The sequence below is a fragment of the Aquarana catesbeiana genome, linkage group LG04 (assembly GCF_042186555.1).
Source record: "Aquarana catesbeiana isolate 2022-GZ linkage group LG04, ASM4218655v1, whole genome shotgun sequence".
NCBI classification, from domain to species: domain Eukaryota; kingdom Metazoa; phylum Chordata; class Amphibia; order Anura; family Ranidae; genus Aquarana; species Aquarana catesbeiana.
In genome coordinates, this window is record NC_133327.1 from 304,310,646 (window position 1) to 304,325,141 (window position 14,496).

General features: G+C 40.8%; 1 protein-coding gene across 3 annotated transcripts in view; it reads left to right on the forward strand.

Moving 5' to 3' along the window:
• COL19A1 (collagen type XIX alpha 1 chain) overlaps positions 1–14,496 on the forward strand; it is a 1,371,841-nt gene that overhangs the window by 331,082 nt on the left and 1,026,263 nt on the right. For all 3 annotated transcript variants that reach the window (XM_073626739.1, XM_073626741.1, XM_073626740.1), the window contains exons 8-9: positions 3,182–3,295; positions 8,515–8,577. In XM_073626739.1, the coding sequence (XP_073482840.1) occupies positions 3,182–3,295; positions 8,515–8,577 (177 nt within the window). The remainder of the gene's footprint in view (positions 1–3,181; positions 3,296–8,514; positions 8,578–14,496) is intronic.

Below are 14,496 nucleotides of genomic sequence, written 5' to 3' on the forward strand. Positions count from 1 at the left end.
AATTTACGCCTACTCATTTAGCTAAATGCTTATGTGGCTTTCCAGGTCTAGGTACTTGCCTGCATATATGGTGATCATTGCCTATAGCCCAAACATATTGGGAAGAAAAATTTGAAATTGCCTCCAGAATGTTTAAACTAAGGTTACAACCAGATCTATGCCAGTGCAATACTTAACTTGAAACCAGACTGTTTAACACATAACCAATTCAAATGCTTTATTCAACTCCTTATGGCTGCAAAACAAACAATTGCAAAGGCATGGAGGACCCCTAGTCTGGTGATGACTGAGAAAAAGCATAGACTGAATACATTAATGTCTCATGCTAAAATGATGATTGAAAGAGACCAGGGCACCCTAGATGATGTGACTCTATCACGAAACGCCGCGTAGGGCAGAGCGACGTGTTCTCGTCACCTCCCATTGCTGCTGTTGTTTCCAGTAGGACGGGCTGTCTGAGCTTCCGGCCGGTGCTCCAGACTACACTACATGCCTACTATTGTCTACTAACATGTGAGTTTAACCTTTTACTTATCCAATAAAGTCAATGATTTTACACTATATGGAGACTTTTTTTCCTTCTATGACCATATCTGCAATGCTGTGGGCTGATGTCTGAGTACCTGTCAGTGTGAACATCTTTAGCCTAACCCTGCAGTCTTTGATGTCCCATCTCGGTATAAGGTCTCTAATCCATTGGTTGTGGTTCGAAGCAGTATTAACAAACAGCTTTCTCTGATCCTCTGTAACGGGGGAGCATGAGTTTCTGGTAAGTGGCCAGTCTGATTGCACGGTGGTGGAGCAAGCACGTTTTTTTTTTTTTCTTCTCACAGCAAGAATTTGTTTTTTGGAACTTTTTAAAGATACTTTTATATCACTTGGGTGATTTATTTTTTATACATAGACTTTTTATTATCACTTTGAACATTTTATTTTTGGATTGATTATTCATTTGACATGTGTTTTGTATATTATGTATACACTAAAGGGGAACTCTTCACTTGGTTCTAAATATTTGGTTTGGTGATGTGTATGATCACCAATCTGTTTTAGCACGATTCAACCCCCCCTTTTTTCTCAGCTAAATTTTGGGGTCTCAAGAAATGAGCTCTCAGTACATCAGGATTGATCAATTTTCAAGTATGCCACAATTTGTAAACTATATAACTTTCACACAGACTAATATACAGACTAATATACACGGATTTGGGTTATGAAGAAAGATTATTTGTTTACAAAATTTTATAACTGAAACTAAGAAAATTTGGGTTTTTAAAAAAAAAATTCTGTATTACCACCATAAAAACACTATTTGTGTGAAAAAAAATTAACATTTCATTTGCATACAATATTGCATGACCGAGAAATTTCAACTTAAAGTAGTAATGTGCTGAATAGCATAAAATGGTCTGGTCACGAAGGGGTAAAACCTTCCAGTGGTCAAGTGGTTAAATCATCTAAATACATCCCAGGCGCATCAAAGCAAAGCAAAACAAGTTTATTGGTTTCCAGTTATTTTCTTTCTAAATCAGCGAAAGCCTGCGTAAAAAATCTTGACCCTTGCCAGCTGGTGCAGTGCGGCTCTCATTTTCTCTGTGTAGTAGCCAGGATTACTTTGCAGAAGTCTTATGTGCCCCCTGATGGACCAGACCTATACCTCTGCAGTCAGAAAAGCTCAAGCTCCCAAATGATTTGAGAATCTGTCACTGACTCAGCATAGGGGTGTGTTGGATGTCTGCAAAAAGAGATCACTGCTTCCACACAGTGCAACGATTCCACTCTGCAGCAACATGACAGTGCATTGGATTTTCTACTAAGGCTGTGGCTGATTTTTAAGGAAAACAAATTGTAAGAACCCATTCACATGGTTAACTGACCGGCAGCTGTCCATTTCGGCTGCAATGAGCCAGCAGTAGGAGGCATTGTGGTGCACAATTCACACTTTTTTCTTTTTTTTTAAATGAAAAAAAAGTGACACTTCATTCATGTCCCTGTACAGCAGTGCAGTGCATTGCTCTGTTGTACAGTGACATGCAATTATATCCAGTGTGCTGCAAGAAAATGCAACATGTCAGCATTTTTTTGCAAGTCACTGCTGCTGAGCTCCAGGCTGCATTTCAGTGTGAATAAGACACATAGAAAACAAAGATTATACAGTTTACTATAAGTCACAAAAACAATTTGCAATATCTAACGATCTGTACAGCTTGTTCACCCAAGGCGAGAGAATGCAAGAGATATAAGACTGGGGACTGTCCCCCCCCCGCAGTGCTTTCGCCAAAGGTCAGCCTGATTTGCTGCTGAATTTTTAGTAAATCTTCCCGGTATGAAGTAATTTAGACTTCACATTTGACATCAGCAGAGATAGCAATTCCCCCCAGGTCAATCAAGGCTTGGACCGCAAGGGATTGTTTGTGTAGCAATTTCAGTGCCCAAATTTGGTCCACCAGTGAGTTTATCTTGGCCTGCCTCTCATTTTTATCTCAAGCCCCCAACCTAGTAAGGGTACCCCTAATCAGATATTTGTGTGCCTCCAGCAAAAGCAAGGGTGACAATTTGGGGGAGTCGTTAGTAACAAAATATTCTCTTAAGTCTCTCTGTAGCTCCTAGATATACTGTGAGCTTTGAATGAAGCTTCCATCCATTCTTCAGGTGCCACTGAGTAGGGAATGTTCTCTCACAATGATGTTAAACAGAACAGGGGCATGGTATGATACTACCATCGGGCCGATGTCTGTATGTTTAACAAGTGGAAGCTCAGAAATAAAAATATAATCCAGGTGCAAATATGAGTCATGTGGTGGGTAGTTCTGCGTGTCTTTATGTAAGATCCTCCAAATGTCAGGTCCACTGACACTATCAATTTCTTAAGTCTCCTCAGAGATGCATTAGACAAATAGAAGGCACGTTCAGAACTCTTTAAAGGCACGCCGGGGTAGGCGAGAAGGGGTTAATAATTAGCTAAGTAAATACAAGCTGTTACATTTTAACCTCGTCAAACACAACTTCTTTCCAATATTATCACTTTTCATCAGGCTGATCGCAGCTAATTTTTTTATTGTACATATTTTTATTACAGTGTTTGTAAATAATATCCTTTGTGTACAGTACAATGCAGGTTAATATAGATTACATCTTTAAATTATTTTAGGTTGAGGATGACTATTTGTTTTGTTTTTAGTGCAATACCCAGGGAGACCAAGAGCCTCCTGTCTCCCCATCAGTTGCCAAGGTGTATTCCCAACAAAACACAGATTTGCCACCTGAAAATAAATGCTACTGCTTCCCAAATAAGGTATGAATCATGATATGTATGCATATAATTACACAGGTATATGTTTAAATGGTACAAAGAATTACCACTGCTTCCATTTTTAAGGGCAATATGTCAACAAACAGGGCCACATAAATAAGTAAATAAAAAAATATGTTTCTGCCAAGTCTATCAGTGTATTCAGCTTGCTAAATCCACTTTGGGTACATTTGTTTTTATTCTATCTCTGCAGTGTCCAAGCACAGAGCAGCATTGACAAGCTGCAAATTCATACATATTTCTGCTACAGAGCAAAGATGAGAAAATATTAAAAAAATTCTGCTTTGCTAGCAGATCACCTGATACATTCCATCAATCCCACATCCCGGGCTCAGTATCCACTACCTTTATTAACTTTTTTCATTAATTTGAAAAAAGGGCCAATAACAAGCAGTAGAATAATTTGCATTACTCACAGTTTACTCAAAGAGCCTTAAATTCATAGTAATGTACCATTGATCAGTAATTGCAGATATACAGTCTTTTTGGATGTTGTTCTGTTTGTGTCAGATCTCAGTCTGAGTAAACACGTTTACTCATTTCTGCTACAGAATGAACATTTTAAATAAAAGGCACCAAGTTTTTAACTGATTACTCAGCAATGGCAGCATAACGTTGTCATTTTTCCATGCATTAAACAGATTTAATTTTAAATGTATTAGTCAATGCTCCAGTACTGCTATATTTTTTCTAATATTTATAAGCGCATCATATGATGTACTGAGTTTTGGAATCTGCTCCATAGAATGAAAAATTAACATCCTAAAGGTAAGTATGCACTTTGAGTTTTTTTATTCAACCGATAGGTTGAATAACAAAAAAAAAAAAAAAACCTGACAGATTCCTGCATTCACACAAGTGATAAGGAGGTAGGGATCCCCCCCCCCCCGATCCCTGCACTATTGTATTCTGACAGCAGGGACTACTCCCCCTGTCATATTACACTGATCAGTGCTGCATCTAGTAGCTGCAAAGGCTGATGGACTGCTGGTTTTCCAGTAAGACGATCATAAGAAGCTGGTCTAGGTCTAACGGTCAGCTTCTGTTGAACAGAGAGGGCTACACACGAATTGAAATTCGTCCGGCTCCTGCTGAACTGGCTGAATTTTGATATGTGTATCCCCATCTTAAAATATTTTAGTACACCCATGCCATTCTTCCCTTCATGAATGGTTGTAGATGTGATAGTGTTGCAAAGAAGGTTTACTAAAGCTGAACTCCAGGTAAATGACACACATGAAAAACAACGTAAAAAGCTGATTTAACTGTCAAATGGTCTGGACCTCTGTACGTTCATTCCTAAAATCTACAGATCCCCAACAGAAAGCACAGTCAGCCTAAAGTGTATATAAAGGCTATTTTTTTAGTTTTAAGTAGGGAAAAGACGAATTAGACACTCTGTTAGGTCTTTAACCACTGTTATGTTACCTGCTGTGATTGGTTACAGCAGTCACATGGTACTAGCAGCGGGCCGCTACAGTGATCAATCATCAGCTGTGTCTGGTGGATGCAGCCAATGACAGAACGTGCCACAGCGTGGCCAGTGGGGTCATATTACATCCACTGTGATCGATGAGAGGCCCACCCAACCTTCAATTTACTATAGGCTGGGCGAGCCTCTCGTCAGTCTGAGTGGACATCATATGACCTCATGGGCGGCACTGTGACAGTTGTAAACAATGGATGGCTTCCTTTCAAACCAACCATTGTGTACAATTGTGTTGCTAGCTGTGATTGGTCACAGTGATCACATGGTACAGAGGGGGCCAATCACAGCTCAACTGTGCCATGTGATCAGCTGTGGCCAGTCACAGCTAATCACAACAAAACAAACTGAATCAATTTAATTCAGTAAAATGCTTGCATAAAGCAATGAAATAAAAAAAAAATGACTGATCATTTCCCCAGAGTAGTACAATATTACTATGGTAACATTATATTGCTCTGGTCAAAGTATGTTAAAAAAAAATCATAAAAAAATGAAAAAATATATAATAAAAAAATGAAAAAAAAATATTAATATTTTTTTCTGTACTGTCACCAGGCAATGTCCCTAATCACCACTACACCAGTTATATGATGACGCATTACTGCACTGGTGATAGTATGCAAAAAAAAACTTCAAAAAAACTTGCTGTGCCTCATACTAAACACCTTTGACTGTCTACATTCCAAAGGGGTCATTTGGGGGATATCTGTACTGTCCTGACATTTTCGGGCCTCAAGAAAGGAGATGTGCCATCAGTACATCAGGATTGAATTTTCAATTAGAAAATTTGTTCAAATTGAACATCAATTTTCAGATATATACCATAGTTTGTGTTCTCTATAACTTTTCTACAGACTAAATAATATACACTGATTTGGGTTATTTTCGCCAAAGAAATGTGGCAGAAAACATTTTGGCTGATTTTGTGAAGAACAATTATTTATTTGCAAAATTTTATAACAGAAACAAAGAAAAACTTGTTTTTTTTCTATTTTTTCATTTATTTAGCCTAAAATAATAATAAAAACAAACAGTGGTGATTAAATACCACCAAACGTAAACTCTATTTGTGGTAACAAAATGATAAAAATTTAGTTTATGTGCAGTGTGGCATGACCGTGCAATTGTCATTCAAAGTGTGGCAGCACTGAAAGCTTAACCACTTTCCGCCCGCCATATAGCAAAATGACGGCGGCACAGTGGTTTTGATATCCTGACCAGACGTCATATGACGTCAGTCTGACACACTCCAATCTAGGTAAAGAGTCTCTGACAGAGACTCTTTACCACGTGATCAGCCATGTCCAATCATGGCTGATCATGATGTAAACAGGAAGAGCCGTTGATTGGCTTTTCCTCACTCACATCTGTCAGTGTGGCATGACCGTGCAATTGTCATTCAAAGTGTGGCAGCACTGAAAGCTTAACCACTTTCCGCCCGCCATATAGCAAAATGACGGCGGCACAGTGGTTTTGATATCCTGACCAGACGTCATATGACGTCAGTCTGACACACTCCAATCTAGGTAAAGAGTCTCTGACAGAGACTCTTTACCACGTGATCAGCCATGTCCAATCACGGCTGATCATGATGTAAACAGGAAGAGCCGTTGATTGGCTTTTCCTCACTCACATCTGTCAGACGTGAGTAGAGGAGAGCCGATCGGCTGCTCCTCTGAGAGGGGGGTCTGTATTGATTGATTATCAGTGCAGCCCCCCCGAGGATGCCCACCAGGGATGCCACCAGGACCACCAGGGATGTCACCACCAGGTATGCCACCCTAGACCACCAGGGATGCCAATGAGTGCCCACAATGGATGCCAATCAGTGTCCACAATGGGCATCACTGATTGGCAGGCATTATTGTTTGGCACTGATTGTCATCCATCAGTACCATCTATTAGTGTACATCAGTGCCACCTATCAGTGCCCATCCATGCCCATCCATGCCACCTATCAGTGCCCATCTGTGCCACCTATCAGTGCCTATCTGTGCTGCCTATTAGTGCCCATCAGTGCCGCCTATCAGTGCCCTTCTGTGCCGTCAATTAGTGTCCATCCATGCTGCCTTTCAGTGCCCATCAGTGCCACCTATCAGTGTCCATCAGTGCCACCTATCAGTGCCCCATCAGTGTCGCATATTAGTGCCCATCATCAGTGCCCATCAGTGCCACCTCATTGGTGCCACCTCATTGGTGCCCATCAGTGCCACCTTATCAGTGCCCGTCAGTGCAGCCCCATCATTGTCCATCAGTGAACTAGAAAACGTATTTATTTACAAAGTTTTGTAACGGAAACAAAAAAAAAAACATTTTTTTCAAAATTTTCAGTCTTTTTTTTATTTGTTTAGCAGAAAATAAAAATCCCAGAAGTGATCAAATACCAGCAAAAGAAAGCTCTATTTGTGGGAACAAAATGATAAAAATTGAGTTTGGGTACAGTGTAGCATGACCGTGCGATTGTCATTCAAAGTGCAACAGCACTGAAAGTTGAAACTTGGTCTGGAAAGGAAGGTGTATAAGTGCCCTGTATTTAAGTGGTTAAAATTGGCCTGGGTAGGAGGTTGGTAAAAGTGCCCAGTATTGAAGTGGTTAATGCTGTTCCCACAGGAGAGTTTCACCCCTCTATTTGTCCTGGCGACCATTGTCACCAGGATACAAAGTAAGGGGAAATATAGAAATTTTGATATGTCACAACAGCAAGAAGTGAGAGGAAATCTTCTAATGGGCTATCTGTACCTGTGACAACTCTCTAAGATGAGAATTCCACTAATGTTAGAGTTTCCTGTTGTGCTTGCAGAACGGGAAATGACGGGACATCTCCCCAGAAATAAACTGACAAGGTTTTCAACCCTACACTACCCTAAAGAAAATGTTTGGCTTAACACCAAGTTTTGTCTTGTGCCTGCCCCAGCCTGTGACTGAATACGATGCAGCAGACTTTATTAAGTTGGATATTGGCATACAACTCTCTGGTGTTTTCAAGTTTACCCAAAATGTTGTCAGTGAATAGACCTTTAAGTGAGGAAGTGGAAAAACTGTGAAAGTAATCAATAAAACATCATTCAAAATCTATACTGTCATTTCTTTTGGACTTCTTTATTAGTTGCAGTCACTGTATGTCTAAAAAAACTCCTTAGGCTTTTGAATAAAAATACTTAATGCTAACAACATGTTGAAGTTATTATTATAACTATAACTATACCTAAGGCCAAAACATATTTTTTTTACTTTTGGATAGATTACAGAATGTTTAAACCCCTGATAGTTTTTTTCTTTTGCTGTCGGTGGCCCTATTTAGAGATTTCCCTTCACTGCCTTTCTCAAGATACAACTGGAAGTTTGCTGATATATCTCCAAAGAAAAGGAAATCCTCTTTTTGTCAGCTGTCACTGCAACCTTGCTAGCTATTTGAAGATATCTCACCTCTTGTACCACTGACAACTTAAAATGTTGAATTTCTTCTTACAATTAAAATAGTCATCAGGACAATGATGCCAAATCTCCCCAGTAGAAGAACAGATAGCAATAATAACCTGACAGAGTTTCCAACCATTTCCTGCTTTATCTACAATTGAAAAATTATCTATAATCAAAAAAGATTTCAAATACACTTTAATCAAGTAAATTTGTTTTATAATGATGTACCTGTGGCTTCTTCATATTTTCAGTCCAACACTGTAAACATATTTTATATTTTCTGTTTGTTTAGGGTGAAACAGGGCTACCGGGATCATCCGGTTTACCAGGTCAAAAAGGTGATCCAGGAGTACAGGTAACCATGTTTTACCTCTTTTAGCTATTCTATTTTTGTATTTATTTGTTATCTTTTTTTATTTATTTTTTCCGATGACAGGAACAAATAGTTCTGTAAAATGTTAGGCTAGTTTAGGCCTAGCTGACCCAAAGTCACACAGCTAAATTTCTTATGCCCTCACAAACCAGAATTAGAAGAGTATCAGTATTCTGGAAGGAAATATATATTTTGTGGTGATATATATTGTGACTGTGGTTCTTTTTTTATTATTCTTAAGCACACTGTAGCCTTCCAAACTAATCAAGCAAGACTTTATTCACACCCATTATATCATAGTCTGGGCTGGATTTATACTTTTTTTTCTCCTCAGCTACCCCCCCCAAAACACATATAGCATACAGAACCAAAAGCAATTTACCAAGACTTACAATATGATAAGAATAGCTCTATAGTTTTGCTGATAAAAAAAATATTTTCAGCAATATATTATCAGCTTTTTAATACTATGCAATATATATATATATATATATATATATATATATATATACAGTATTAATTTCTAAACCGCTGGCAACAAAAGTGAGTACACCCTTAAGTGAAAATGTCCAAATTGGGCTCAAAGTGTCAATATTTTGTGTGGCCACCATTATTTTCCAACACTGTCTTAACCCTCTTGGGCATGGAGTTCCCCAGAGCTTCACAGGTTGCTACTGGAGTCCTCTTCCACTCCTCCATGATGACATCACAGAGCTAGTGGATGTTAGAGACCTTGCGCTCCTCCACCTTCCATTTAAGAATGCCCCACAAATGCTTAATAGGGTTTAGGTCTGGAGACATGCTTGGTTAGTCCATCACCTTTACCCTCAGCTTCTTTAGCAAGGTAGTGGTGATCTTGGAGGTGTGTTTGGGGTCGTTATCATGTTGGAATACTGCTCTTCGGCCCAGTCTCTGAAGGGAGGGGCTCATGCTCTGCTTCAGTATGTCGCATTACATGTTGGCATTAATGGTTCCCTCAATGAACTGTAGCTCCCCAGTGCTGGCAGTACTCATGCAGCCCCAGACCATGACATTCCCACCATCATGCCTGACTGTAGGCAAGACACACTTGTCTTTGTATTCCTCACCTGGTTGCCACCATACATGCTTGACACCATCTGAACCAAATAAGTTTATCTTGGTCTCATCAGACCACAGGACATGGTTCCAGTAATCCATGTCCTTAGTCTGCTTGTCTTCAGCAAACTGTTTGCAGGCTTTCTTGTGCATCATCTTTAAAAGAGGCTTCCCTTTGGGATGACAGCCATGCAGACCAATTTGATGCAGTGTGCTGCGTATAGTCTGAGCACTGACGGGCTGACCCCCCACCCCTTCAACCTCTGCAGCAATGCTGGCAGCACTCATAGGTTTATTTCTCAAAGACAACATCTTTGATCAACCATGGCGAGGCCTGTTCTAAGTGGAACTTGTCCTGCTAAACCACTATATGGTCTTGGCCACCATACTGCAGCTCAGTTTCAGGGTCTTGACAATCTTCTTATAGCCTAGGCCATCTTTATGTAGAGCATTCTTTTTTTCAAATCCTCAGAGAGTTCTTTGCCACGAGGTGCCATGTAGAACTACCAGTGACCAGTATGAGAGAGTGAGAGCGATAACAAATGGTTGTCACATGAAAAGGTATAACAAAATATTCACAAAAATGTGAGGGGTGTACTCACTTTTAGTGAGATACTATATATATATATAATATATATACACAGTGGGGCAAAAAAGTATTTAGTCAGCCACCAATTGTGCAAGTTCTCCCACTTAAAAAGATGAGAGAGGCCTGTAATTGTCATCATAGGTATACCTCAATTATGAGAGACAAAATGTGGAAACAAATCCAGACAATCACATTGTCTGATTTTTGAAAGAATTTATTTGCAAATTATGGCGGGAAATACAGTAAGTATTTTGTCAATATCAAAAGTTCACCTCAATACTTTGTTATATATCCTTTGTTGGGAATGACAGAGGTCAAACGTTTTCTTTAAAGCGGGGTTCCACCCAAATTTTGAACAATATCTGTATGTATTCTCTTCCTTGCCTAGATGCTGACATGCCGTTTAAAAAAATTTAAATCGCCGTAATTACCTTTAATTTTTCTATTCTTCTTTGCACTTCCTGGTTCTCCTCCCATGGGAGTAGGCGTGTTTCTAGCCTCTCCCAGACTCCTGGGAGCTAGTCTCAGGCTTCCCAGGATGCCACTGAGCATGTGCAGGAACGAGCGGTGAATGCTGGAAGCACAGCCTTCACCACATCCAGGAAATAAATGCTTGTGGGCTTCAAATGCCCACAATGAAGATGGAAACTGCCTGCAGTGAATAATATAAGTTATTCTTTCCGACGAAATCTGGCACATGCGGACATATTACACACAATATGTGAGTATGTAATGCTGAGAAGAAAAGTTTGTGAATTAACTCAAAAAAAAAAAAAAACAATAGATAGGTGGACCCCCGCTTTAAGTCTTCACAAGGTTGTCACACACTGTTGCTGGTATGTTGGCCCATTCCTCCATGCAGATCTCTTCTAGAGCAGTGATGTTTTGGGGCTGTCGCTGGGCAACACGGACTTTCAACTCCTTCCAAAGGTTTTCTATGGGGTTGAGATCTGGAGACTGGCTAGGCCACTCCAGGACCTTGAAATGCTTATTACGAAGCCACTCCCGCCTCCTCCCTCTTGTTAGGGGGCCTATAGCATACTCCCAGTATTACTTTCCCCTTCGTTTCCTCCCTTTGTAGCCCTACCCATAAGGATTCCACCTCCTCCCCCGCTCCATTAGTGATGTCGTCTCTCACATTCACTTTTACATCATTTTTAATATACAGGCATACCCCACCCTCTTTTTTACCCTCTCTATCCCTGCAATATAGGGAATACCCTTGAATACTTGCCAGCCAATCACGAGAGCTGTTGCACCAAGTCTCTGAAACTCCTACAAAATCTAAATCCCCCTCATACAAAAGTAGCTCTAGTTCTCCAATCTTGTCCGCCAGACTCCTGGCATTGGTGAACATGCCCCATAGGTTAGACCGGTCGCATACGATCTCCTTATTGGGTGTTCTGAGGCTGCAAATAGGACTTGTTACTGTACTTACCTTGGGTTTAGGTACTTTAATCAACCTACCACTAATGCCCCCAATACTTCCCCTTTGGAATTTGTTCCCCGCTGACTATCTCTACCTCTGGACTCCCCCCCCATTGCCTATTTTAAAAGCCCTTCTAACTTTTCGGCCATCTTCACTCCCAGCAGATCTTCACCCTCCTCATTTAGGTGCAGTCCATTCCTTCTATAGAGCTGGTACCCGACTGAGAAGTCGGCCCAGTTCTCCAGGAACCCAAACCCCTCCTTTCTACACCAGCTCCTCAGCCACTTCCCTAATCTCCCTCTACCTTTCTGGAGTGGCTCGAAATACCTGTAGTATTTCTGAGAAAACAACCTTGGAGGTCATTTTCCTCAATTTAGCTCCTAAGTCCCTAAAATCATTTTTTTAGGACACTCCATCTACCTCTGACTTTGTCATTAGTGTCAACCATCACCATGACAGCTGGGTCTTCCCCAGCCCCTCCCAGTAATCCATCCACCAGATCCGTGGTGTGCCGAACGCGAGCGCCCAGTAGACAACATACAGTTCGACGCTTCAGATCTTTGTGACAGATTGTCCTCCCTGTCCTTCTAAGAATTGAGTTCCCTACCACCTGAATCTGTCTTTCCTTTCCTTTGGCTTTTCTCCCACCCTCACTGGAGGAGTTATTTCCCTGGCAGCTAAGGGAGTCACTCAGCTTCAGCAGCACTGGTCCCTGACTGGTTTCACCATTGTCACTCAACGGGGTGTACTTATTGGGATGTTCCAGCCCAGGACTGGCCTCCCTGGCACTTTCCCTTCCATCCTTCCTGACTGTCACCCATCTACTCTGCTTTGGTGCCTGCCCCTCATCTCCACCCGCCTCTGTGCTTGCCCCTGCCAGTACTTGCCGAGTACGATCCCAACTCTCCTTTTGTATAAAGTGTCTTCTCAGTGTTGGCAGTTGCTTCCCTAGATTCAAAACCTGGGCTTCCAGGGAAACAACGTGCTTACATTTTGCACAGCAGTATTTGCCTTTGATCGGATGATCAAGGAACGCATACATGCCACAAGATGTACACCGAGTCGCATCTCCAAACCCACCGGCATCGTACCTACTAATTTAATGGAGATTGAGGATTATACCCTGTCCAAATTAACAGCTAGCTTCCTGACACTAACACTCAACAATACACAGGTTCTCAACAAGACAATACACAGGTACTCAACAATACAATACACATGTACTCACAGCACATGTGCGCTCACAGCCCACGTGCGCTCACAGCCCACATGCACTCACAGTCCACGTGCACTCACAGTCCACGTGCACTCACAGCACTCGTGCAGTCGCAGTCCACGTGCACTCGCAGTCCATGTGCACTCGCAGTCCACATGCACTCGCAGCACTCATCACTCACCGCACTCGTGTACTCACAGCCCATGTGCACTCAAGTCCACGTGCACTAACAGCACTCATGTAGTCAAAGTCCATGTGCACTCACCGTCCACGTGCATTCACTGCATTCACAGTCAACGTGCACTCACAGCACACTTGCACTCACAGCACACAGGTACTCTCAGTACACAGGTACTCAGATACTCACAATACACAGGTAATCGTAATACACAGGTACTCGCATTACACACAATACTCAGGTACTCAAAATACACACAATACTCGGGTACTCAGTATGCTTTTTAAATACAGTCTCCATATGCTACAACCTTTCATATGATGTTCTGATATACAATTCATGGAATTTTTTTTATCTTTTAAAGTTTATTTTTACATATTTACATTGATCTATATATTATATGTTTCTGTACGCTTTTATTTTTCTATGATAGCCCTGAAGAAGGGAAAGTCTCTGTTAACCCAAAATGCATTGGCCTCAATCATTTTTTGCTACTTTCAATAAAATAATTACAAATTCACCTTTCACTTTGCTTCTCATTGGATATTGGGTGCTCCTTTTACTTACCCTTATGATAACAATGTAATGCTTATAAACTTACCTAAAGAAAATTACTTGTCTGCAAGACACCATATTGACACACCAGAAACATGTAATCTGAAACACAATCAAAATTTTGACATACCAGAAATATGTTCACAGACGCACAATTGGTACTATACTGATACACCTAAAAATGTGTACAGATACAGAATCATTACCATAATGACACACCAACAACATGTCTCATTCATTTTTAATGAGCCACCAACATGCACCACTTATCAAAAAATGTGCATGACATATTTTTTTCCATTGCACTACGAAGCTAAAAAATATGTTTCAATTGCATGCACTGCAAAGTGCTAAGAGTCAGGTGCTTTTATTTTGAGTGCGTATGCATGTTCGGGTACCTTTAGAACTGGGAATGCCCTCATAACACATTCACCATGCAATATTGCAATGTGTCAATGTGCACTGAGTACTTGTTCACACCACAATATCATATCAATGGCATTACTTCCACCTATGGCAATGCCCTGTATGTGTGCACTGCAATTCATGTTTAATTGCCACCCAATGCACCCACAAAGTGTATGGTAACTCAGAAATGCAATTTTTCTGCGCATTGTGTTCCAAAAATGAGTGCTCTGCAGGCAATATTGGCAGTGGAGCCCCCCTAATAATATTACCAACTAACCAAAAAGTTTACTTGCACTGCCACAAATGTGCATTCACATACATGCGTTTGGGTACACTGAAATGCAGGTGCAATGCTTCATACTGCATATGTGCATTATGATTCCATTCCCTGCAATGCAGATATGCAGTGCCTTGTAGCACATTGTGGTAAGGCACATTACCATGCATGC